Consider the following 26,521-nt stretch of genomic DNA (forward strand, 5'->3'; position numbering starts at 1 on the left):
TCCCCTGTATTTTTATTATACCTAAAAATAAAACCTCTCCATTTTGTTCTCTATTTTAGAGAAACCCACTGCCCTTGAATCTGGCTTCCCGAGAGGATTTTGTATTATTTTGTCTTACCTTCAAAAGCATCAAACAATGTCAGATCTTCTTGAATCTGCAATTAGCTGGTATAACTATAAAGAAACTCTACTTTTTTTTTTTTTAAGATTTATTCATTTATTTGAAAGAGAGTGCACAGGAGAGAGGGGTGGGGGGTGGAGAGAAAATCTTAAGCAGGCTCCACACTGGTCATGGAGCCTGATGCAGGGCTCGATCTCGAGGCCCTGAGATCCTGACCTGAGCTGAAACCAAGAATCTGACGCTCAACCAACTGAGTCACCCAGGCGCCCCAGAACTGCAGTTTTTAATCACCTCAAGGATGCCCACACCCCAAGCAAAAGTGCACAGAATCAGTAAACTCATTCTCATCCTGATAAATACACACACACCACCCCCATGCTGAACCTTCCACATTAACATGCGATAACTGTGTTCTCTAAGGACTGGGGGGATTCCTAACCATGGACAAACAATACCCCGTCTGGAGAATATCCACATTTGCCAGGACAGGTGGCGGTCCCCGGTCCCATTAGGTGTGTTGAAGCAAGTGGCTCTTTGGCCATTTGGAGTCAGCTCCAAAAAGCAGGATGGATTTTAAACTTATTATTTTTTCCAGAAGATTTCACTCCTTGGGGAAAGTAAATTTAAAACAGCACGCTGTAGGAGCATTGCCTTGCGTTTAAACAAGCACTGACCACTGTTCTGGTGGTCACAGTGTTCTGGAGAATTCCGAGTGAGGCATGGATTCAGGCTTGTGATGTCGCCATGTCGGTCCCCTCGGCGTTCACGCACTTAACTCAACCTGGTTGACTCAACACTGAGTTTCTAGAAGCTGAGAGGCTTGTCGATCTCCAGGCCTCAGCAAGGATGTGCCTTTTCAAGGAATTTTGGGGAATTTCCATGGGCAGTTGTACCCTTCATCGGTCGATGTGACCCAGTGTCAAAAAAAAAAAAAAAAAAGAAAAAGAAAGGAAAAGAAAAAGAATATACACACACTTGGATAAACTCCTTGGCAGGTGCTTCACAGGTCTCGTTACTTACATACTCAGTTCTGTCAGACGTTGAGGATAATTTTGAGTTTTGGAAACAGTGTTGGCTCATTTAAGTGTGACGCAAAACCCATTCAGGGTTCAAGAAAAAATTCCTGAGCCCTTTTGGCCAGTGGCATGATGGCAGAGCTGAGCAGGAGCCCTGCTGTGTGGGGGGTCTCAGCCCGTCCAGAACCGCTGCCGTGGTGGGCCAGCCCTCAGTAGCCACCTCCGTGACCCTCTGCAAACAGTAACGGGCTGTGACTGACGAGTTCTGGGAACTACATGGCATAGCTGGGGCCACAAAGTGAGGCCACAGATGGGAAAGAGTGCCGGCTGGATGCTCTGCCTTCCTTGGGGCGGAGGGTGGAAACCTAAGGTTTTCTAGGCTCTTTCTCTCTATTGGTGAGTTTAAAGCCTAAGAGAAGGCACATAAGTGCAGGAAGAGGAGAAGTGATGGGTGGGAACGGGCAGTTACCAAAGTCAACCTGGATCTTTCAAACAGAGGCTCCTCTGTGGGGTGTGTCTGGTAATGTGCGGTTTTGAGATACCTTCGGAATGCATACATTTGCCACTAAAGTTTGCACTGGGCACTTGCATTACAAAAGGAAAAACCAGCCTTTAGGACTTTACAGCATTACTGCTTAGTAAAAAACAGTGGTGTGGACGCTGTTATCCCAACACCACCACTGGACCCCATGAAGACCCACACACACACAAACACACGCACACACACACATGCACACACACACACACACACGCATGCACGCTATACCTATTTTGCTGAAAGATAAGAAACTTACATACGAATTCATCCACTGCTGTGAGTTCTCTGCACATAAATAGTAAACCGTCAGATTTCTCTCCACCGGCTTCCCCTGCTCCCTTTCTCCCACCCGTGGCCCCAAGGAAGGCAGAACCTTTGCATTTGAGAATGGATCAAGGCAAGGAAAGGGCAGATAGCCAGCTTCCTAGCCCCGGAATCGATGCTTCCAGAATGGGGGCCCCAGTGTTGCTGAGAGGTCTGGGTGGCCACCTGTGTGGCTGGGGTCTGTCGTGGAGGGGGGACAGTGACAACTTTCTGTGTACAGCAGGGATGCACACGGCTTGCCAATTTTCTCCCTTTCATGCCATTGTCTGTTTTTTCCCTTAGCATGGAAATGTGTCAAATTTTCCAGCAGCTTCAGAAGCCCCCGGAAGCCATCGTGATCCTGCAGAAAGTGACGGTGCTGGTTCTCCGTTTGTTCAGCATCTTTGCAGGTGGGCTGTGCATGTGACAAGGGCCACACGTTGTCCCGTGCAGGCTTTCAGGGACCTGTTGTCCCAGGGATGGGAAGATTACCCCTGACTTTCTCTTAGAGGCCCGCGCGGCCTTCTTAGCCCCTGAGCTGGGCTTTGGTCTGCGTCTTTGCTCCTGGCACGCGCGTCCCTGTCTCCCCAACCTGAACTCCAGCTGGACTCTGACTCAGAGAGGAGGGCAGCTCTTCTAGAAGGACGACCTCCCTCTTTCTCCGCTGGCAGGGATGCTGAGCAGACCTCTGTTGAACACAAATATAATGCCCTAGCTTCCACATCCCTCTCCTAGAGTCGATGCTGTTAGGCCGGAGGGTCTCTGCAGAGACAGTGGGTGCAGAGACAGTGGGGTGGGTGACAGTGGGTGTGGGGACAGTGGGTGCAGGGCAGTGGATGTGGGGACAGGACCAGAGTCCAGGAGTGGAGGATCTGAGCCTCCCCTTCTGCAGGGCTGCCTCTCCCCCTCCCCCAGGTGGCTGCCCAGGTAATCACTCTAAGGCATCCCAGGTGAGGCAAAACCCAGCTCCATGCCCACAGGAAGGGGAATCAACCCAGGTGGGGCAGGGGCTTCAGGATCAAACAGGCTGAGCCCTGGTCCTGCCCAGCAGCTTCCTGCTCAGCCCTCCAGAGTGAGAGCCATGCCTCATTCAAAGCACAGATAGGAGGAGGTACATAAAAGCAGATGGGAGCTCAGGTTGTCTCCCTGGGCTTGTGTGCTGTGGGTGCCCCCTCCCCCCACACTCAGCCGCCCCGCACAGTGCCAGCTGAGGATGAGAAATAGTAATTTAGGGACCAGCACAGGGATTGTTTAGGCTAAGAAACAGGGAAAGGGGATGCATGCATGCATGCGTGCACACATGCATGCCTGTGCGTGTATGTATGTGTGTGCATGTGTGCGTGTACACGCGTGTATGCGTGCGTGTGCATGTGCCACAGAGGTAGGGACACATCTGTTGATGTAAATGAAACCCCAGCTGGCATGTAGATCTTTCTCCTTTTTTAAAAAAGAAATTCTCTACTTCTGATTCGAGATGCTGTGAATGATGGCAAAATTCTGTTGACTTACCAAGCGTTGAATATCTGAGCACACCCTAGGACAGGCCACACATGTTTTCACGCTCAGGTCAATTGCAAATCGCATCTTTCTCCTGCGTCCCCAGGGCTCACCTGACATTGGGTCTAGCTGCCTTCAGACGCAGAATGATTCAGACATTTCTCAGTCAAGACGTAATGGCTGAAGTCTAATGTGATGACTTTTAAATGAATTCGATGTTCACTATCAGCTGGGTTTATGTTTCCTCTGCCATTCTGCAGTGCAGCCCCTAAAGGAAGGTTGCAGACTTGACATTAGGTTTTGTTGGCAACAGAATTAATTTTGGATTTGTCTGTTTCATTTCAAGAAAACTCGGGCATGCCTGGGTCTCCTTCAGACCGTCGTCCACTTTCCTCATTAAACCGTCATGCATTTCTAGAATAGGAGGGGGCCGTGACAGGCGGGGACAGGTGTCAGCACCAGCTAGCGACGATTGGGGGGTGGGGGTCCAGAAGGGGCGCTGGCTCTTGTCCAGTGACACAAAAGGAGTAGCACTCAGACCGGTGACGGCTACTCTTGGAAATGGAGTATTTTCAGGACCCGAGTCAAATTCGGTGTCCTCGTGAGGACAGCTGTCATTTTTGTCCTCCAGATCTGATATCTGAAATCTGCGAGGATGTCTGCACAAGGGTGGGGGTGAGGCCTGGGGGGCTCCCTGAACCAGAGGACTTGTCTTCTTCAACCTTCTGGTGTCCCCAGTGGGTACACTGAGGCCCAGACAGTGGCAGTGGGTTGTCCGGGACCTGGAAGTGAAGAAGTCAGGGCGTCTGGTGGAGAAGCCTGTGAGACTGGGGGAGGCGCGGTGCGGGGGGGGGGGTCGGGAGGGGGGGTGGGACTGCCAAGCCAGAGGGGGGCTCTGACGTGTCCCAGAGCCCAGAGGCGCCCCTGCAGGTGGGTGGGAAGAGCCGGGGCTTGGAGCTGGGTCTGTAGAAGCAGCTTGAGGTGCAGCAGGCATGGACGGGAGTGTGGAGGGAGACGCTCTGGCGGGCTTGCAGGTTCCCGGCCTCAAGGGTGGTCCCTTCAAGGGTGTGCTAGAAGCAGGGGCAGATCTGACAGACCCACACATCCTCCCTGACCAACCTTCCAGCAACGCCAGGCCCCGGTCCCCACCTCTCCCCCTTCCTTGGTTTACCAGGAAAGCGGAGGGAGGACCCGGTCGTTGCCTAAATCCATGCGGTCAGGGAGTCCCTTCCTGGAGCGTCTGGCCCCGTTAGGTCTGGGTGACATAGCTCCCGAACACGTTGTCCTGTCTTCTCCAAAGCAGAGGCTCCTTTTGTCCCCAAAGGCGGATGCTGGCGCCTTACATAGCACGTTGCTCCTTTTGTTTGTGTTTTCATAGGCAATTGCTTAAGAGACACATTTTGCATTTTTTACTGTAAAGAGATCTGTTTTCAAAGTCAGAGCAATAGTGACATTAATAAGAAACTAAACCAATGAGGAGGGTTGCTTCTGAAATGCATGACTTTGGGTGTATCTTGTGCGGTCGGCATCCTGTGGGCAGTTGACCCCCTTGCGATGTGGGCTTTGGGACCGCCACCCCCTTGTGCAGTCAGATATTCTCGTATAATTTCTGATGCACCAAAACTTAACTACTAACAGTCTGCTGTTGACCGTATCCATAATATAGACAGTTAGCATGTGTTTTGTATGTTCTATGTATTATACACTCTATTCTTTTTAAAGTTTATTTATATAATCTCTACATCCAACGTGGGGCTTGAACTTGACCTTGAGATCAAGAGTCCCAGATCCACTGACTGAACGAGCCAGACCCCTCCCCCCACCATACACTGTATTCTTACGCTAAAGTAAGCTAGAGAGAAGAAAGTGCTACTAAGAAAATTGCCAGGAGGAGAAAATGCATTTGTAGGCTGTCCTGTAAAAAATCCATGCATGTTGTAGACTCATGTGGCTCAAAACTGTGTTTTTCAAGTGTCTTCAGGAGTTCAAAACAGTTTTTAAAAAATTACTTTGGAGAAATAATATAATAATGTTAAGAAGCAGAACTGAGTTTTTTTTTTTTTTTCCAAACTGAAAAAAAATTATTTTAAAGTTTTTGCTACTCCTGGCAATACATTTCATTTTGTATAGAGCAAGGCAGCAATGTTTACCAGGCATCTACTAGGTGCAGAGGTGTGTGCTAGGAGCAGACAGTGACCTGGGACAAGACTCGAGCAGAGGCCCTGGATGGGTGGGGGCAGCATGCATTTACCTGCTGGGGTGCGGTGGGGCGGGCTCAGCGCTGGCGGGAGGCAGGTTTCCTGAGGCAGATCTCTGAAAGACAGGGTCAGGAGAGGAGCTCTGGGCAGGGCAGGATGTGCAGGTGGCTTTGGGGAGTGGGAAGGAGTCCCGGGAATGAGCAGGGGTGGGGTGTGACTGGTGGCTGCACAACATTGTGGATACTGCCCCATCCTTTGAGCAGATTCCTATTTTCAACACAAAATGAACAAATCTTTTAGAAATTATGCAAAAAGGAAGACAGTTTTATTCGAACCCAAGTGAAGGCAGTTGCCCGGATACACAGTCTGCCCAAGGAAAAGGGTGCTCCCAGGAAGGAAGGTGTGGTGTAGGTGTTACAGGATTTGTGTCCTCTCGGTGCCCATGGCTCTTGGTTGCTCTGCTTCAAAGAAGGAAGAGGTAGACCAGAGCGAGAGTGATGGACAGCAAAGCACAGTTTACTGAGCAAGAGCATAAAGCTCCCGGAGAGGGAGGGGGGCTCTGAGAGGCCCCTGGAGTTTCTAAATTTAGGGACTTTTATGAGCTCTTTTGGGGAACTTTCTTAAGCAATCAGGGCATGCTGAGTCGTGCCAACCCAGGCTTTGGTAACGTATCTGTCTAGCTGTTAGGTTCATGCCCACGTGCTGATGCTCTTTTTCTGCTGACATCTGCAGGCTAGGTCTTAACTGCCCCTCGCCCGTGATACTGACAATGTTTTTGTGGTTGCCTTATTTTAGGATGTTTTGCAGAATTCATTTCTGCAAAGGCCGCAGAGCAGAATGTCAGTGTGGTCTTATGTACACTGCAGAACAGATGCTAGTGCTGTTTGATCTCAGCTGTCCTGATTCCCTATTTCCTTGTTGTGGATCCTGGCCCTGATCACCTGACTGTCCAACTCACTCCTAACCCAGGGTTGTATGTTTCTTATTACGTCAGTTCCAAAGCATCATGAAGAAGGATGTTCCAGAAAATTACAAACTCAACCTTCAGCTATTAGTATGTGTAAGGCTGTGAGATTTGTAGGTATGGGTACCTGGGGAGATTTTTATCATGTCTTTAGTTTTAAATGTTTCTTTTTAGTTATTTGCTAAGGAAGCAGGTGTACCATGTGTGCCAGGGGAGAAATAGAGCTCCCTCTCTGAGGTCTGGTGAAGTCCTTGGTGAAGTCACTTGGACCTTGGTGAACGTTGAGTTACAGCTTCCCTGGGAGCCTGGGAGCAGGGCTCACCAGTGGGAAAGGTTGGGAATTTCCTTTGTCATTAGAATCAGCCATGTCCCATTAGGAGGAGCCCTGTGACTCAGAGGTGAAGATGAATTGGGGCTGGGACAGGGAATCGAGAGCCGTGGGAGGTGTTAGGAGCAGGTGGAGAGGTGGGCTGGGAGGTGTGAGGTAGGGGACAGTCATGGGGAGGGCCTCAAACCGACCATGTGAGGAATGCACCCCTCGAGCTGGGGCACTTTGGGGAATCAAAGAGGGCACTGGTCACAGCTACTCCCAGGCCACTGAGGAAGCCAGGGCCATCCTGGGCAGACCTGGTGAACGAGGTCCCTTCCCAAAGGGCTATAGAAGGATGGGCCACCACGGGGGAGGTAGAGGGTGTTAATTTCTGTACATTCAGTTACTTCCAGACAAACACCAAATGCCAGGAGCTCAAAACCACAGCTTCCCCTTCATATTCTGAAAGTGGATTTTGAGGATTTAAGAAATGTTCATGAATTTGTCATCCTTTTGGGTCTTTCAGAAATGACTTGGGAAGAGCTCCTCAGCCGGGGAGAGGACCGTTGACCGATGACGTGTCCCTGTGCTTCCTCTGACAGAAAACCCTTCCTTGACCAAGGACATGCTGTGCGCTGCTCTGAGCTGCAAGCAGGGTGTGACTCGGCGGCTGATCATACCTGCTCTCCAGGGTGCCACCCTGATGCACGACCACTACCAGGTTTGTCTTCTGCCACTGTCTTCCTCATGCCTGGCCACGTGAGGCAGTCTGCTCACACCCAGCGTGCTGGCTGTGTCCCTGTAACCACACAGCTGTGTTGGCTTGGCCACGCCGGAGGTTAGCCCATGGCCTTCCTCCCCTGGCTTCTGCCAAGTGAGACCGGCATGTTCTGTGTTCAGGACTCCAGCAAGCGGGTTCTTAGCCTCAGCGTCGTTGATAAGCCAATGATACGAACATCTGTGAGAGTCAGTTGTGTGCAGAATGAAGGTTCATCAATATCTAATTATTTTAGTGCGGTTTTTAAAAAAGATTTTATTTATTTGAGAGAGAGCGAGTACAAGCAGGGGAAGCAGCAGGGGAGAGGGAGAAGCAGGCTCCCTGAGCAGGGAGCCGGATGTGGGGCTTGATCCCAGGACCCTGAGACCATGACCTGCTCTGAAGGCAGATGCCCAGCCGACTGAGCCGCCCGGGTGTCCTGTGGGGGTTTTGCTGCTGACTGTGTCCTTGAGATGGCTCCCATCTCCTGCTCCTGTATGATGGCAGCACCTTACATGCCGCTGTGCCTCTCTAACCAATTTTGTATTCAGGGATGTCGCCTTAGTGGCTCAAGCAAGGTCACGGTGACACCATTTATACCGTGGAAATTGGCAAATTCTACAAATAAGATCTTTCTCCCCGGAGAGCTAGTTATTAAACACTGACCAGCCCACCTTGGGTTTTGACTCTTAGCACACATGGGTGAGCACCAAGAGCCCTTCGCTGTATAGGGACCAGCCTTAAAGCTTCCTTTTATGGTCTTGGATGGGAGCCGAGTGAGCAGCCGCATGGGGCCTTGAGCTGGAGCTGAGCCCGCAGTCATGCCTTTCGCCCACGGCTGACTCCCTTCCCCTGGGAGCCAAGGCCACGGGGCCCACCGGCAGGCCTGACCTGCTGGGGAAGGGTGGAGGACAGTGACGTCAGTCTGGTGACAGACTGAGCGCCTTCCTATCTACAAGCGCCTGACCTGTATGTTGTTAATGGTTTTTGTGTTCCAGCAACGCCACCTGAACGCGTGTCTGGGGAAGGCTGCATGGTCACAACAGCCAGGAGAAGGGTGCTGCTGAGGGAGGCGGGAGGTGGTTAGGCTACGCCCCCGGACATGGTGCGGGGAAAGTGTGAGCGGGTGGTCCCTGCATCGGACTTGGGAAGAGTCGTGACCCAGCACTCTTCCCTAAGGACATTGATTTATGAGACCATCCAAATCTTATCTCCGGGATGCGCAGATCTCGTCATGTATTAAATGCAGACCCATAAAAAACCCCGACAGACACCTCTTGAGTGCCGAGTGGTGTTTGCAGTCATAAAGGAAGGCAAACGCGCCTGCTTTTAAAGCTGCCTCGAAGGCTGCCTTCGTGCTTCCAATTACTAGTGGCTGTCAACAGCTCGGGCTGCCAACAGTTAGGTCCGTCTGGAAAGCGAGCAGGAGTTCTTGTCTTTGATGACAAAAATAGGACTGGGCTGATCTCAGGGTGCGAAGCCTCTAGGACAGCTCAAGGTTTTCCAGAGTGCGAGGCTTTTAGAAACAGAAATGCTCCCAGGCTCTGGGGTGTGAAGTGCTCCGTGCCCCGCAGGGGTGAGCCAAAGGCACAGCTGTTTTTAGTTTTCTGGCGTCTGACAGAACGTTCTGACAGAGGGTTGCATTGGTGCCAACAAGGCATTGCCCCGGAAGGGAGCGCCCTGGCTCTCGGTGGTGGAAAACAGCAGCAAGGAGCTAAACAGAGATCAGAAAAAAATTACATTAAATTAAGATGCGCGTGCCCAGTGAGTCGAGACGTGGAGCATGTGGCTGGAACCCAGGTTGGGTTTCCAACCCTCTACCCAAGTCTAGCCCTTTGGACCCACCTTTGGATTGTATTGCCTCTGCACAGCAAGCTGGGTGCACCTCCCTGACCGGTTCCTATAGACCTCTGGTGGTCAGACCCTAACTTGTGCACTTGGTGGCCTGATCCTGTCCCCAAAGTCCAGCCTTGTGGATGTCAGCCTCTGCCTTTGCACCCGACACTCCTTGCACGGAGCGCAGTGCGTCTGTGACAAAGGAAGCCAGAACTCACCTTCCAGTGTCCTTGCTGCTGGGACGGGACGTCCACTGTCCTTCTCCACAACCCCACATATTTCAAAATCCTTGTGTGGCTAACATTAAGAATAAATCCACAGTGGGGATATTATAAATGAGTAGAATTACATAAAACTGGCATAAAATTACTGAATTCTGAACTAAAGGCTCTTTTCTAGGAAGGAAGGCATTTTGGGGCAGAGCCCCGGGGCAGTGGGCTTCGTTCATCCTCTGTTCTCAGAAGGGAGTTGTACCCTTCATTCTGACTCAGGGGAATCCGTGCACCTGTGTGCTAGGCAAAGGGGCCTCCGCAAAGGGGGAATATTGACATGGGACTGGATGTCCCCCCGCCAGTCCAATGGCTTTCTGTTGGCAGGCGTCCTCCCCGGGATGCAAGCCTCTGGGAGGCAGGTGATGAATGAATGGATGATTGGATGGACAGCTCTGTAGGATTTCTGTTCAAGCTTCACCCCCACCCCCAATGACTGGGAAAATGTGAACTTGGAAAGGGACTCATAATCCTGGGCAAGTTAGTGGGCACCCAGTGTGTGGTGGTCTGCTGGCTGGGTGGGCTCCCCCGTGACACGGTTCTGAGGTACTGCTGGGTGCCCTGGTCCCGTGTCACTGCTCCCCGTGAGTGCTCCCCTGTTACCCTGGCAACTCCTGGGTCCCCAGGCGGGTTCAGCTCGGCTGTGTCCGGTGACTCCAGGGCTTGGGTACCATTCAGTATCTTCCACGATTCACTTTCCTTGGGAAATCGATGTCTTAGGTCTCTCTGACCAGCAAAATGATTCATGGTTTCGTTTGTAAGAGAAACTGATGGTGGTTTTGAGGGACATTTTTACACGTTCTGTTGAGCAGAAATGCTATGTAAGGGTGGACTTACATTTGATTCCTTCCTCACCTTCATTGGCAGAAGCTGGGGCCAGGCTTCTGCCCTCAGGAAGAGTCGGGGGATGTCAATAAAATAAGATGACATGACAAAATTCTGGCGATGTGCCTCCGTTCTGTGCAGCAGAATTTCTGTGTCCAGGGAAGGCACTGGGACGCGTGTCTGTACGCACGCTGACACGTGGGCTGTTTTTCCTGTTCTTTTCAATTTACGTTACTGTGTTCATCACTCGATTTTACATACGATGAATGTTTTGCATTTTATAGGTATTTCATGTAGGTATTACTCTATTTTGTGTGTGTGTGAGAGAGAGAGAAATGATTGGTATTTCATAAGGCTGGATCATGCTTCAAAGAAGATGCTAAGACAGGGGCGCCTAGGTGGCTCAGTGGGTTAAGTGTCTGCCTTCAGCTCAGGTCATGATCTCAGAGCCCTGGGAGGGAGCCCCAAATTGGGATCCCTGCTCAGTGGGGACCCTGCTTCTCCTTCTCTCTCTGCCCCTCCCCCCTGCTTGTGCTCTCTCTTTCTCAAATAGATAAGTAAAATCTTAAAAAAGAAAAGAGGATGCTAAGGTAGCCAAGGACCCTAGAATTGGGCCTAGACCGGGGGTCTCACTGTGCTCCTCACCGAGGGAGTGGGCAGGGGCCTACAGGGCAGGGGAGACCCAGGATTTCCCCACGTTACCTATGGACAGCCACATACAATTTCTTCTCAGAAGTGGGCTCTGTGGCTGGGAACACTGCAAAGGTTCAGTTTTCAAACGAAGAATGAATGAACTCGGGTCACCAGCTGGACGGTGTTCCTTCTCTGGCAGGCCTTGGAGAGCACGCCACCCTGCCTGGACCGTGCGAGGCCAAGCCAGGACTAAGAGGCGGGATCTCCCGGCGCCCAGCCAAGGGCTCCTTCTGCCGCTCTGCAAGGGGCAGACGCTATTAGACCTGCTGGGATGTCCTCAGTCTCCAACACTGTGTTTTCCCAGGCGGAGGAGGCAAGCAGAATGCTTGCATCATATGGAGTCCTCGGGGTGGGCTGGGGGGCACACGTTTACCCAGAAATCAGGCACGAGCCTCCATGAACAAGTGTGTGTGTTTCTAACTGGATCTCTGCTGTTTTCTAGGAAATGCAGAAGATGTGGTCCTCACCCCTTCAGCTCAATTGTGAAGGTCTCAGCAGGAACCTTTCTAGCTCCTTGGAGAGCCTCAGGAGCAGCCTGGAGCACGCCACTGACCGGGACTGTGAATGCCGGCCGCTGCTGGACTTGGCTCGGCAGCGTGTGCGCAAGTACGTATGTCCCGGGGCCCCCTGCCCGCCCCCGTGTTTTCCTTCATAAGGAGGATGTCTTGAGTTTCTAAATCTCGGTTTGTCCATCCTGGACCATGATGGTTGCCACCTACAGTGTCTAGACAGCAGCAGAGTTTTCCACGGCTGGAAGATTTCAGTGGTGAAATCTACGGGCGGCATTCACGAGCAGGCTCGCTTTACTGATGGGCAAGGTGTGAGATCCAAGATCTGACGCTGTAACACGGTGTTCAGTATGTTTTGTCAGAGCGGGCAAAGATTCTTCAAATTCCCTTCTTACTGGGTTAATTGTGTCCTGTGTCCTCCATGTGCAAACCAGTGGAAGAGGAGATCACACACTCTGCATTCTGCAAAAAGACTTATGCACAGAAAGAAGGGTTGTCGACTCTGTAATATCCCAACTTCTCACGCATTCCCTGATCTAGTCTCTCCGTTTTTTCCACATTTATGAGAAGCCACTGACACTTCTTTGTCCTCCCAACTCATCTGGCCTGGCCGGGGCCCCAAGGAAACCGTGCTGGGGTCGTGACAGTCACGGGCATCCCTGTGTGGAGAGCGTCAGGAGATGTGGTGTGTCTGATTATCTGAAGAACTTTCTGGGAATGTGATGTTATCCAGCTCATCTCCTGGAAACAGAGGCCGGATGGTTCACTCCAGTCTTGTTTCTGGTGTTTATCTTGCCTACGTTTGCTTTGATTTTCTGCCGTTTTAGGTTGGCCCAAAGCCTCGAGAAGACCTGGTTGTCTGGGAATCCCGTGCTGACCCTTCTCAGCAATTTCACAGTGACGGAGGGTAAGATGTGTTTCCTCCAGCTCAGCTCACTTACGAAGGAAGTGTGCTTTCTCCCACAAATACGTTACTGAAGTAGAACGTACAAAGGGAAGGTTGCACTGTATGTGACAAACTATTCAGAACTTGGCTGCTCTCATGTATTTGGGGTTAAGAAGGAAAGTTCTGGAATCCTGCATCCCCAAACCAGAACCGGGGTAGAAGAGAAGCTTTTGTGTCATCCTGTCCCTGCCTCCCTGGACAAGCCATGTGGTGTCCGTATGTCTCTGCTTTCCATCCGCTCTATCTGTACAATTCATAGCACCAACATGCCACTTGTGGAGAGTTCTGGAAGCTCCTTATGTGATCCTCCTCTTGGTTAAAAAAAAAAAAAAAAAAAAGTGGGATAAGGAAAGACATAGAACGAGTCTTTCCAGGAGGCGGTCACTTCCCTATGAAAAAGGTCTTTGTAGAGTAAATCCTAAAATACACGAATCTTAGAGTGGTCAGGAGAGCAGGAAAGACCACATACCCTGGGTCTGTTTTATTTCGGTGTGAATGACCTCAGCTCCTCTAGGGTAGGGGACATGGTGTCCTCCAGTGTGTGCTTTGGACCGGACGATCCTTGCCAGGGTTTAGCATGGATTTGTGTTTTCACAGTCAATATTAGCCAGACGTTTATGATTACAGGATTTCCTTTTGACGATTTTTCAGATGTAAAAGTGAAAGATTTGGTGCAGAACATCTCCAAGCTAACTCATGAGCTTCAGTCTTCCATCCACATCTCCAACGAGACTATCCACAGCCTTCTAGAAGCCAGCATCTCCCGTTCACAGGTGCGGAGCTGATGCGCCTCTGTCCCCCCGCCCCCTGCTATCCTGGGGCCAGCCTGGCTCTGTGGTCTCTTGTCCCCTGCCTCTCCATCCTGTGCCAAGGGGCTAGTCGCAGGCAGAAAGGACATGGGAGGGCAAGCCAAGAGTGAGAGTATGTCTCTCTTGCATCCGAAACTTGGGATCTTTAATTTCATAACATTGTCTTATTAGGGTTAGAAAGCGTAAAATTGGCGATGATATTTATTCCCGTTATTTCTAGCCTTGATGCACGACACCCCCGGAGGGTCCTGCTTGTTTAGGTAGGGGTTGCAGAATTCTCAAAAATATGCGAAAACAGAAACACATAGAAAGCTCTAAACGTCAGTCGTGCTAGTCTTTAAGTCAAGAATACCTGTGTGCTGTCTGTGTGCAGAGCGGGCGGCTTATCACACAAGCAGGTGAGCGATGAGCTGTGTGTGTCCTGTCCACGATGGCCAGGACACAGGGTCAGCACACCGAGAGAGGGAGGAGAGGCATGTGTGCTGGCTGGTGGTGGGTGCGGTTTGTGCACAGAGGTGGGGAGAGTGAATCCATGCCCCCCGCAGCTGGTATCACCGGATCCTTGGCTGTTGGTGAGATAGCTTTCCAAGCACTTCTAGTTGGCATCTACTCTCTCCACTGAGAAGATTCCGGAAGCAGTAACCGTGAAGATGGCTCCCAAGTGGATGTTTTTTATTGACAATCTATGGGGCCCCAGGAGACACTTAATTTCCTGCTGATTTTGGTTAACTGGGGCCCTGTGCAAGCTCTGGTAGGTAGATCAGTTACGGGCACACCTCACTTTAGTGTGCGTGGCAGAGCCTCACAGATTTTAGGTTTCTGGCACCCCTGCATCGAGCAAGTCTATCCATGCCAGAGTTTCAGCAGCATCTGTTCACATCATGTTTCTGTCGCATTTTGGTCATTCTTGTGATGTTTCAACCTTTTTCATCATTATCATGTTTGTTACCAAGAACTGGGAGCCATGGTTGGGATTTGCCGAAAGCTCAGACGGCAGTGAGCTGTTTTGAGCAATAAAGCATTTTTTTAACCCCCAAATGTACTTTTAAAAGACACTGTGCTATTGCACACTTAGTAGACGACAGCACAGAGCAAACCTATGTTTTAAGTGCACCGGGAAACCAAAAAGTTCATTTGATTCTCATTATTGCGATACTCGCCATACTGGAGCAGTCTGGGAGTGAACCGCAGGATCCCAGAGGTGCACATAGTGTTCAGTAGTAACTGCATCAAGAAAGACATCAGTAAGAAGCCAGGAACCCCGACTTCAAATTATAGTATCACCAAGTTATTTATGGTGAGTCACACAGTGTCTGTCTTCAAGGAAAAATCCTGCCGGTGGTTACTGAGCACCACATACAGATTGGGGTGGGGGTTGGGGATAAGATGGGTCAGAGAGCATGTCCTTGTATGTAAGCAGTGATCAGATTCGGTTTGGAATCCTCAGTTACTGGAACTTCTAGTGGGGGCGGGGAGTCCCTCCTAGGGTCCCTTGCCAAGCTTATAGGACTTGGGCTTAGGCTCAATGATTAAATACTTTTTAATTGCAGTGTAGCTGACCTGTAATATGAAGTTAGTTCTGCGTGTCCAGCATGGCAGTTCAGCAGTCACACGCATTACGAGACACTCATCCTGACACGTCTGTCACAGTGTCATTGATTGTATCCTCTAGGCTGTACTTTTCATTCCCGAGTTATTCCTCTTGCAACTGGACGTTTGTACTGTGATCTTAATCCCTGTCACGCGGTTTGCCCGTCTCTCCACCCATCTCCCCCTTGGCAAATGAACAAACAAGAGGAGACCCCAGAAAAGAGAGGAACTTACTCCTACATACAGAGGAGGGAAGGTGGGTTCCACTCTGGGGATGGTGGCCGCCCGAGGCAGCAGGCGGCCAGCAGGTGTCACTGGCGCTCTATCCTGAGAGGGGCCGGGCGCACTGGCTCCCCGGAGGCTTCACATTCCCGGGTTTCGCTTTGCCTCATTGACGGTGTAAACCACTGTGGTCCCTTGAAGAGCTGGGCCAGTGGGTAATTGGGAGGTTGCGTGGCTCTTGCAAGCCTGCATTTCTGCCCTTCAACGAGATACCGAAGCTATCTGCTTTGCTTGCGAAATGTATCCCTGGACCCACCTGTGTCTACAAGGTCCTAGGGAAGGAATTTGTGTTCGGGGAGGGGACTGCGCTGTGGGGTCTGGTTTTTTCTGGACTGCCAGGTTGACGGCAGCACCGTGTTTTTGATGGTAAGCTCGACGGCTTCCTCTCTGGGCTTGTCTATCCTACTTTCCGTCAGTTTGCGAATCTGTCACATGGGCAGAGGACCAGAACCCGCATTCGTTCGTTCATTCATGGAAAAGCTCCCTTTCCACGAGGGGTCCTTCCTCAAGTGCTAAGGGAGCAAATGTTCCAGAACCTTCTATGGCAGTGGCACACAAAGACATAAATGTGCTGTATGGGGAAGACCCCACGTGCGGGTGACACGTCAGCAGTGAAGACAGGTCACGCAGGGGCTCAGGCAGCCATGACCAGAAGCCATGGGCTGTGAAGAGCCACATGGGAGAGGCCCAGGCTTGGACACCCAGGACACAGGCCTGGAGGCAGGGAGGCAGGGAGGCTGGAGGCACCGCCACTGATCTCAGGCCTCGGTTCTGGCTCTGGGCGCCTCCGAAGTTCCCTCCCCGGCAGTGCTGCATTCTTCACCATGAAACCAGAATCACAGACTCGGGCATGTGGCATCCGCCCTGCCTGCCTGCGTCCTGGGCGACCCCTCCACCCGCCCTGTGAGGAGAGCAGGCATTTCATGCTGCGATGCCCTGTCATGGGCCTTAAATCAGCGGTCACTTCCTTCCTTGTATTTGGCTACATTTTGATTCTTTAAAATTGCAACGAGGTCTGAGTCAGGACCCAGAAAGACTGGGAGTCTGTCTCCTATCCCGTTATTTTCTTCTCCAAACAATGGAGTGTATGGGCCCTGTCTGGGAAGATGGTCGCTGTCCATGGTCCTGAATGGGTTCGTTCCTCCTATGGGGGTTCTTGTGGAGGAAGAGGGGGAGGGGGCCCCCAGAGAGCCCTCCCTGGGAAGGTGTTCTGAGACTTTCTCTTATTTCGCTTGGGCAGAGAGGCATGCACCTCTCGTTTGAGGCTGGTTCTGTGGGCGTCATGAGCAGCTGGCTGGTGTGGTTTGGGAGCAGAGAGATGCCGGATGGGGATTTACCCAACAGCTCACATCCCATTTGTTGCAGCACATGGAGTTTGTCCCCTGAAAAGCTGCAAAACATTGTTCTTGGTGTGGCTCCCTCCGGGGTAGACAGCAGGCAAAATCAGCTTTTTCCAGCAACCACCCTTTGCAGGTCCCAGCTCCACCCCAGAGAGAAGACAATAATTAGTGTGTGAGTGGTGTTGATGGTCTCTGGCCCACGTGGAGGATCCTGGTCAGGCGTCCCCTGGAAGACACGGCCAGCTCTGTGGGGCATGTGATCCTGGAAGCTAAGTTTCCCCCATTTCCCGCAAGGGACCCCATCTCTGGGCTTCAGCCTGGATGTGTGGTCCTTTTAATCCAGACCTCTCTGCCTCTCTGCCACCTCTGAAAGCAGAACCGTCCCTCCCTGCTCCCAAGGGGGTGCATCTCTCCCTGCTCGCACCGATGCAAATAGCTTTGAACCTGTTTTATAGGATTTGCGCTGATCTCTGCCCAAGTACCTCTTGCTAGTTGCAGTCAATTATTCCTCACTTCTGTGAATCTTTCATCCTGGCTCGACTTGGCAAAGTGTCATGCATCTCTCTCAGCCTTGCTCTCCCCAAGGAGGGGGGCACACCGAGTGTGTGTTTGTTCAGGTCAGGAGTGCAGAGGGTTGGCCGTGGTCTGGGCAGGTGCAGGAGCACCTGCTTGTAAGTTTGTCTCTTAAATCAGCCACTGTGTGTAACCTGGGTCCTGGCAATGTCCTAGCCTTTGGACGCCCTAGTGTGCTGTCTGAAATAGAGACATTGGTATCAATGTGGCTTGTTGACGGTGGCTCTTCTAACATGGTTTGTGGCCATTGCAGCTCTCCAGGAGCTCGTGCATGACCCACAGTCAGGATTGAGCCAGGTGCTTGCCCTGCTGTGTGCTGCCAATCCCTAGGATCCACTTTAAGAAATAAAGCTGAGGTTGGGACACCGGGGTGGCTCAGTCGGGTAAGCATCTGACTCTTGATTTTGGCTCAAGTAATGGCTTCAGGGTCATGAGGTCAAGCCCCGTGTCAGGCTCTGTGCTGTCCCATACTCTCACTCTCTCTCTCTCAAAAATAAAAGAAAGAAAACTAAGGTAGATTTCATTTCCTCCATGACTTTCTTTCTTCTTTCTTTCTTTCTTTTTTTAAGATTTTATTTACTTACTTGACAGAGAGAGACACAGAGAGAGGGGGAACACAAGCAGGAGGTGCAGGAGAGGGAGAAGCAGACTCCCTGCTGAGCAGAAAGCCCAATGCGGGGCTCCATCTTGGGACCCTGGGATCATGCATGACCTTAGCTGAAGGCAGATGCTTAACAACTGAGCCACCCAGATGCCTCCTCCATGACTTCCTAAAAATTGTAGATAATATCCCCATTATCTTGTCTGGAGTCTGGAGAGGAGAAAATGTTCTGGAAGTGGAGACAGAGAGCCAGGTGGGAGCTGTGTCCCCTACCACCCCCCACCCCCGGTCCTGAACTGCTGCAAAGCTGGGATCTGCCTCAGTGGACAAGGAGGGATGTGACTGCTGCCCCAGGGGTCAGCCTGCAGCTCGGTGTGGGCAGAGGGGGCCTTGTAGACACAGGGAGAGCCATGGTCAGCACCCAGGTGCCCTCGGCCTTCCTCTAGAGCCCTTCTGTCTGGTCTGCTGTCCTTCCCGACAGGTCCTCATAGTTCCCTCCCACCCCTGATGCTGGCACTTGTCTGTGCTTGGAGCTCGTCATGGAGGGAGCAGGTCTGAGAGCCCAATGGGACATGGGGGGCAGAGAGCCCCAGGCCCCTCTCTGCTGGTGCTGGGTGGAGTGCTTCCCCTCTGCTCTCATCTTGCTGACTCTTTCAGCACCACTGAGACACGGCTGACTTGCTTTCCCTGTTCCCAGTCCTTCTGCATTACTGGCCATGGTTCCCGCCTGGTCATAATTAGGCAGAGAGTGGCCATCCATTTCCATGCTTCCTCGCACCTCCGCATTGCAAACTGTCAGCTGCACAGAGCAGGGGCCGTCCCCTAGGCGCGCCAGGATCTCAGTGCAGGGAGCTGCCCTCCTGGACCCCAAACACAGATGTGCGAGCCAAGTGTCAACACTTCGGCCTCTCTGCTTCTGATCTAAGTGAAGCCACAGGTCACAGAAGTGTGGTTCGGCATCTCCAACCCGACAAAACGGAGTGTTATTTCTGTTTCTTTCCTCCCTACCTGTTTCCACCTGTTTCAGGTGGCTTCTGTGCTGGAGAAATGGACGTCGTGAAATTCAGGGAGGATGAAGAATAAGGTTTGGAAGACAACAGAAGAGTGGAGGCAGATATGCTCACATATGACTTGCTCACACTGTGTGCCCTCAGTTTCCATATGTTGGGGTGGGACCCTCGCTTTTGGTTTAAATAGGTGTACACAAGTTTTTAAGACATGTTTTTGCCCTGGAACAAATTTTAGGAGAGATATTGACCATGACCCTCCTTGACGGCCACCGGGTGATGCTCTAGATGGCAGCTAAGACCGGGCTGCGGGGGGAAATGCAAATGAGCTGTCATTGGCTCATTCTGGTTGTTACTCACTCGAAGGCAGGGACGAGTCTCTGGAGTTGCAGACTTGGGTGGATCCCGTTTTCAAGGAAAATTTCATACAGAAGCCCACTTCGTGGAACTGACCAAACACAGGCTGCCCCAGTCAAAGCAAATGTTGGATGTTCGGACTCCGCCCGTCACGCCCATCGTCCCACGGCCCCAGGCGTGTACGCTGCCCCGCTCCATGGCAACTGCACTCCACCCCCAGGAGAACACATTTGAAAACAGTGGCATTAAGAAAATCTTCCCCAAGTTGTGTCTGCACCCTACACGTCCCATATGGAAAAGGGTTTCTTGGTTAATTAGGTGTGAAAACACTAAATATATCTCTCACAAAGATTCAAAAGGTACATGAGCATAAGAGAGTGTCCTAGCCATTTGTGATAGTTGGTTTTGTATGTCAGGTTGGTTAGCCGTGGCACCCAGGTGTTTGGTCAAACGCCAGTCTCACTGCTGCCATGAAGGTAATTTTGGAGGAGATTAACTTTTATATCAGTAGATGGTTGCATAAAGACCATGATGCCGGTGGGCCTGGTCCAATCAGTTGAAGGCTGTACATGAAAAGACTTTAGGTCCCCAGGCAGGGAGGGAGTTCTGCCTTCAGACTCCCAACTGCAGCTCCTCCCTGGGTCTCCAGCCTGCTGGCTCACCCTGAGGATTTTGGACTTGCACCTGCACAATCACTCCAGCCAGTTCCTTAAAATATCCATAAATGTGCACCTTATTGGCTTTGACAGATAGACCTGATTAATACTGTCTTCTATTTCTTAATGGCTTTCCTGCACCCTCTTTGGTGTTATAGGAAGGCATCTGGTGAGTCCTGTGTGCTCGGGAGGCTCCTAATAAAAACAGTAGCTTTGGTTCACAAAGGGTCTTGCTTGGTCTGGATGATTCACACCAGTGATATGCATCACAGTGTAGACAGACATTGGAGGTGCAGTTGTGAAATTTTGCTTTATGCCTTGTCCATTTTGAAGGCCATTAGCTGAAAGCCATCCCCAAATGGAGACGTGCCCCAGATCCCTTCCCTGTGACATGTAACGGTTGTACTGGATGTCCCCATCCCTCCTCTGAGTGGGCGCACTTTTTCTTTTCGAAACGGTAACAGGCGTGGAGAAATGGTCTTCATTTCGGTTGTGGAAGAGAATAGTTTCACACTGACAGCTGAGAAGTGAAGGTTGAGACCTCATGTCGGGGGAAGAGTCAGAGGCTGTGTGTGGGGCCCACGGGGTCGAGGGTGGAGGGTCCTGTGGTCCTGCTCCCGTGTCCTTAGAAAGGGCAGATCCCTTCAAAATTGGAGAATTATGTGCACATTTTTAGAAACATTTCCACTAGGAATGTTAGGAACCACACAGAGGTTTGGATTCCATGTGTTTTTATGGGTAAATCTTCAGCCCGTTGGGAAAACGTGCTTTCGGGGTGGGGGTCCCTCACTGAGGAAGCGCTTTGCTGGGGCCGCAGGTGCCAGCTGGGCTCACCTCTGGTTCTCCTGCTTCCACCCACACAGGTGCTCTCGGGGGCCCTCACGATGGCCCTGTCCGGGAGGTGCGATGCAGATGCTCTCCGGCTGCTGCTGGAGCTTCCCGAGGCCCGCGGGTCCCGGGCTGCAGCAGAGGAACTGTGCAGCCTGCCCGGGCCCCACGTGTATGCTTTGATCGTGTCCATGAGCCAGAACCTGAATCTGCGCAATGCCATTTACAAAGTAAGGGGGTGACCCTGGGGGGCAGCCTGACTGCGGCCGTGTGCCATCTGCAGAGGGGCGGTGGGGAGGGGTGGGCAGGTGCCTTAGCCAACTTCCCTGTCTCATGTGTGCTGACTCTGGGGTGGGGTTTGGAATCTGGGGGTGCTCAGGAGACCTTCCAGGGGGTCCCTGGGGTCAGGCCTGTGGGGACACTTGGCACGGCATTGCTGGCTGTCAGCATGGTCAGCACAGGAGAACCCACTAGGAAAAGCCCTCCTAACTTCAGGGCTGGGTTCCACTCCTCCTTAAGAACACTTCCTGGGGTACCTCTGGGGAAGCTGGGTTCCTCGGGCCATGCCCCCTCCCCTCGGAGTCAGGAGCTGCTCCCACCCCTCCTTGGCTGTGGCTTCTCTGCCCCATTGTGTCCTGAGACCCACAGCCTCTGTCTTGTGAGGGTTACATGCCCACCTCTGCCAGGACCTGTCCAGGAGAAGGTGTGCCGGTGGGAGGGAACACGGGCCAGGCTCTGGTCACTTTGGGAACCAGCTCATTACCTGCCCTACACACTCCTGCACTCAGTGGGATGAGGGTGAGAAGGGTCTGGCAAATCCAAAGATGACAATGTGTGCTAGAGAGAGTTGACCGTGGACAGTGAGCGCAGCTGCCCTGGGACACCCCTGGTTAACCCCCACTGACCGCCCGTGTGGAGGGTGAGCACAGCTGACCTGGGGACACCCCTGATTACTCCTCCATTGACCGCTCTCTGGGCTCTACCTCTTCGAGAAGTTCCTCATCTGTCCTCCACTGTTCGGGTCTTAGTTATGCTCTCAGAGACTTAGCTTTTACCCTTAGGGACCAGTCTTGTTCCCCGTTACTTCCTGGGGTGGATTTGTCGACCTCTGGGCTAATCAGAGATGCCACAGGTGTTGCCAATCCTGTAAGGGCGCTCTCGGTGCCTCCCACCAGGAGAAGAGCATTGGGGTCAGGAAAAGGAGAGGTTTGCCATCCTGACCCTCTTTCCTCTGTGGTCTCCCTCCCATGGTTAAGTATCGGGTTACACACACGCACACCCATTCTGAGCACAAGTGCTAACTTTCAGATCCAGTACCCCGTCCCAATTCCCCCCGTGTCCCCTGGGACACGGACGCAGCCTAACGGCGAGCCAGGGTTTTAGTGCCATTCTGTTATGCATGCAGAACCCCCACCCCCTCCCCCGCCCCCAGTGAAATTAGTGCTTCCAAGTAAGTCCTCTGTGGAGGGGCATGAGGACGACATGTGGGTTGGGGTCAGTCTCCCAGATGGAAGCAGAAGGACACCACCACTCACCACACACACTATGATGCATCGGGAGCCTTCTAGGAGCACGGCTGTAGGAAAGCCAATGGACAGCATACTCCTGGAGATGGTGCAGTGGCCCCCAAACTGCAGGGCGAGTGGCATTGACACCGGGCTCCCAGGTCCACCCACTTTCTGTTGCCCTGATGGTGAATCCATGAGCTGCTTGCAGACCATGGCTTGCCATGTGGATCTGCGGTTTCCTCTGTCTGTCAGCACTGTGGTCCCTTCCTGGTCATCCCCACCATGCATGTGGTACGCTGGGCACCCCTCCTGGGGCGCAGACCCATGATAAAGGCAGGCAGAGACAGACACAGAGCCCGCACCCACGTCCGCTGCCCGCGTGTTGACTGATTGTGCAGTGGCATCCTTATTTGCAGAGCCCAGCTGGGAAGAGAGAGCTGTGATCTCAGGGCCTGCAGGTCAGCCACAGAGCCCATGGCTAAGTGGCAGGTACAGGACGCTAACGAGGAGGAATAAGAAGTTGTGACAGTCAGGGCCTCAGCCTGAGTCCAAAAGCCTGAAAATTCAGTGTACAGATGAGCGCAGAGAGAGGAGGCTCGCCGTGACTCCTCCCTTCCTGTGGGAAGAGGCAGTGTCTGCTCGTTTGTCCGTGTATCCAGAAGACTCTGAGCCATCATACCGCCCATGCTCTCCTGCTGCTGTACCTAAGGGATGGGACAGGCACGCATCCCCGCCCACGAGGAATCTACAGCCCAGGACAGACAAGATGTGAACGATCAGTAAAGTACTTAGCAGGTCAGGGTCACAGCACAAGTAGGTTTCAAGGGCACTGCTGTTTCTCAAGTCCCAGGTTAAATGCCCAGCCCCGTCCTTCTGACTGTGAGACTCCTGGATGTCCTGGGGTCTTCCAGCCCCTGTCCCTTTGTCCACAAAATGAACATTAGCATGGCCTAGAGGGATGAGAAGGATCAATGGAAATGGTTCACGGCGGGGAAATGGAAATCATTTCCCATATAAGAATCATTCTGTTTTGACCTCTTAAGTGTCCACTTTAGGCACCTCCAACATAAAGAGAAATATTTTGAAAATGATCAATTTTTAATGACAGAGTATATCTATCCCTGGTGTACGTTTGAACACTGTGGGTGCTCTGTGTGCCAAAATGCTGAGCAAGGGGTACTCTGATACAGGGAACTTTTATATGGCATGAAGTTGTCTCAAGAGAGAAGAAAATCGAATAACCAGGTTTTCATGGCTCAAGCATGCTCATGAGAGTCGCAAGTCCAATGGTGATTTCTCGTGCTGTGTTTCTTCCTTTGAGACTCTGATGCCCTCAGAAGCCCACGATGCACTCAGCTCCCTGTTGAATGTGGTCTCCAGGCTCAACCACCTGCTTGCTAAAGCCGGCCACGTTCTGGAATACCTCCCCGAATTTCTCCACACGTATAAGATCACCACCTTGCTGGACATGCCCGACTTCCAACAGGTGTGTGTTTGCTCTTGGCCCCTGGGGAAAAGTTCAAGGTTGCTGTGTCTTGGTGTTTGCTGCTTTTGTCTGTATTTCTCTTTCTTCTAATGTCTAAAGTCTGCGTGTGAGAACAAAATATAGGAAAAAGACTACCTTTTCTGGTCTGGTGGCAACAGGACGGCAGTAAGGCCAGCCGTCTCCCTAAGAACAGGGGGACAGGGACTTCTTTGAGCAACACGCACTCACGTGGTACGTGGGGATAGCTCACAGATCATCTGTGAAGTCAGAAATCACTAAACCGAGTATCAGCACAAACGAGATTCCAAGGGCCAGTTTAACTTAATTCCGAGAGTGAACTGCTCTCACAAACCTTTACTTACATATAAATATAAATAATTGGCTTACAAAGTACAGATAATTTGCTGCACACACAAATACAGACTCGAATGCGGTCAGTGGTGTGATGCTAGCTTTTGCCCAGATGCCATCTACCAGGAGGGGCTGCGTGGTGAGAGCAGATGTGTGGGGACACACAGAGGCCCAGGTCCGGGTGGTGGCGGACAGCAAGGTGGCCTTGGGCAGGACAGTGCTCCGCCAGCAAGCTGATGCGTGATATAGACAGCTGTCAAGTATCTGGGTAACCGGGCAGTAGGGACGCACTTGAAGACCGTTAATTAGTTGGAGTGAGTGATATCTTATAGATCGATCACTTATCACCAGACAGATGAGGGTTTGCTGGTGCACGCATGTGTGTGTGTGTGTGTGTGTGTGTGTGTGTGAGAGAGAGAGAGAGAGAGAGAGACTTTTGTATCTGTGACAGGTTTATAGGCCAGGAAAATCACCGCCTGATCTACTGAGTGTTTCAAGGTCAGAGACGTCCAAAGCAGAGACTGTGTGCTTAGACTTGTGGAACAGCTTGGGTGTTGAGGTGGAGAATGGGTTCCCTTTCAGAAATCTCCACCACGTGTTGAAATGCTGCTCTTTTTCTCATGTTCTCAGGCTCCACAGCGTGGCCTGTCCAGAAGCTCAGCCTTTGGTTCTTTCCAGTTCGTCATGAAGAAGGTTTGCAAGGATCAAGCATCGTTCTTCAGTGGCTCTAACTCATTCATTAACTTGCCCAGAATTAACGAGCTCCTGGGAGGGGACAAAGAAAAATTCAACATTCCTGAAGATTCAAGTAAGATGACAGTAATTTATTGCACGCATTGAGATTGGTTTTTGTCTTGGCTTTTAGCCCTGGTCTGTACGGAACATTCTGTGTGAAGGTGGGTGCACACTGGCAAAGAATTGTCTCTGTCCTTTTAGCTCTACCCCTCACTTTCCATAAGGCCACCACACACTGCCCCAGCAGGTGGCTTTGGAAGCCCCCAGCGCCTGTGTGCATGGGCCCATCCTCTCCATGCGTTGGCAGGTAAGTGATACCGGTATTCTTTCCACATCATGGATGGGACCGCCGTGATCAGAGATGAAATCACATGGCCAAAGAGGCATAACTTGCCGGGAGTGGGAAACACTGACCTGTCCACACGCCAAACCCTTGCCAGCATGTTCCGTCTGCCTTCCTAATTAGAGCATGTCCACCTAGAGTGGCCAGGAGATCACTTATCAATCCATGGTCCTTGGCCACTGAGCCTCATAGAAGACAGATTTGGAGGAGACCATATATATTTCTCCTTGTTGTAGGGTGTAGGGGGTTTGCAGGGCCAAAATGGTGGTGCTGGTCTCTGTGCATGGACCCCTCACCAGTCCAGGTCAGCCAGGGGTCCCAAGTGCACTGGGCTTCAGGGGTGTCTGACTCTCAGGCATAATCTTTTTGATGAATTCCGAGTCAGTTGATTGGGGACCTTATTAACATCTTCAGAATTCCTTCACAGTGCCTGTGTAACCTACTGAGGGGGGTGACATCTGTCATTCACAGGTCCTGTCTGCAAGTCAAGGTGTGAAGTCCATCTGAGGGCTGTATTAACATTCTGCCTACCACCTGCCCCCCAAATATACATATATATATAGTCAGTTACAAATTACATATTATATACTGATATATATTTATTTAATGTAAAAAATAGGTATTTAAATTTGTGTTTATGTATGGCATGCCCAGGATGGATAGAGTGTTGGTGGGACTGGGGAAGGGAGGAGTGTGGCTGTTTGCAGAGCTGGAGATGCAGGATAGAGCCACGTAGCAACGACCTCGTAGCCACGTCAGAGACAGTGTGTCAGTGTGCTCATCAGCTAATGGATAATTTGTGTAGCTGCCAAATATAACACAATTTGGCAGTATAAACACATCAATATTATTAATATTTGATAATTTTTGTTGTCTACTTCTCTAATTCCCATTCTTTTTTTTTTCTTGCATTTGAGTTTCTTGAGGATTTTTTATTTGCTCATCAAATTTGATCCTCCAGTCATCCATCCATTCCTCCACCCACCCATCAACTGACCCATCCATGGGTCCATCTATCCATCCACCCATCTGTCCTTCTTTCCACCCATCCAATGATTCATCCATTCATCTGTCGATATACCCAACAATTGATCCATCCATCCATCCATCCTTCCCCACCCATCCCTACATCCATCCCACCCACCCATCCATTGATCCATGCATCCATCCTTCCATCCATCCTTCCGTCCATCCATCTACCCATGCATCCATCCTTCCATCCATCCTTCCGTCCATCCATCTACCCATGCATCCATCCTTCCATCCATCCTTC

At 51.4% G+C, this 26,521-nt stretch overlaps 1 protein-coding gene across 1 annotated transcript in view; it reads left to right on the forward strand.

Moving 5' to 3' along the window:
• ABCA13 (ATP binding cassette subfamily A member 13) overlaps positions 1-26,521 on the forward strand; it is a 319,855-nt gene that overhangs the window by 75,247 nt on the left and 218,087 nt on the right. Inside the window, exons 20-27 of the mRNA XM_059397601.1 lie at positions 2,282-2,388; positions 7,550-7,668; positions 11,770-11,933; positions 12,664-12,743; positions 13,434-13,555; positions 20,861-21,055; positions 23,655-23,819; positions 24,801-24,978. Coding sequence (XP_059253584.1) covers positions 2,282-2,388; positions 7,550-7,668; positions 11,770-11,933; positions 12,664-12,743; positions 13,434-13,555; positions 20,861-21,055; positions 23,655-23,819; positions 24,801-24,978 — 1,130 coding nt within the window. The remainder of the gene's footprint in view (positions 1-2,281; positions 2,389-7,549; positions 7,669-11,769; positions 11,934-12,663; positions 12,744-13,433; positions 13,556-20,860; positions 21,056-23,654; positions 23,820-24,800; positions 24,979-26,521) is intronic.

This window comes from Mustela nigripes, chromosome 4 (genome assembly GCF_022355385.1).
Source record: "Mustela nigripes isolate SB6536 chromosome 4, MUSNIG.SB6536, whole genome shotgun sequence".
Classification (NCBI taxonomy): Eukaryota; Metazoa; Chordata; class Mammalia; order Carnivora; family Mustelidae; genus Mustela; species Mustela nigripes.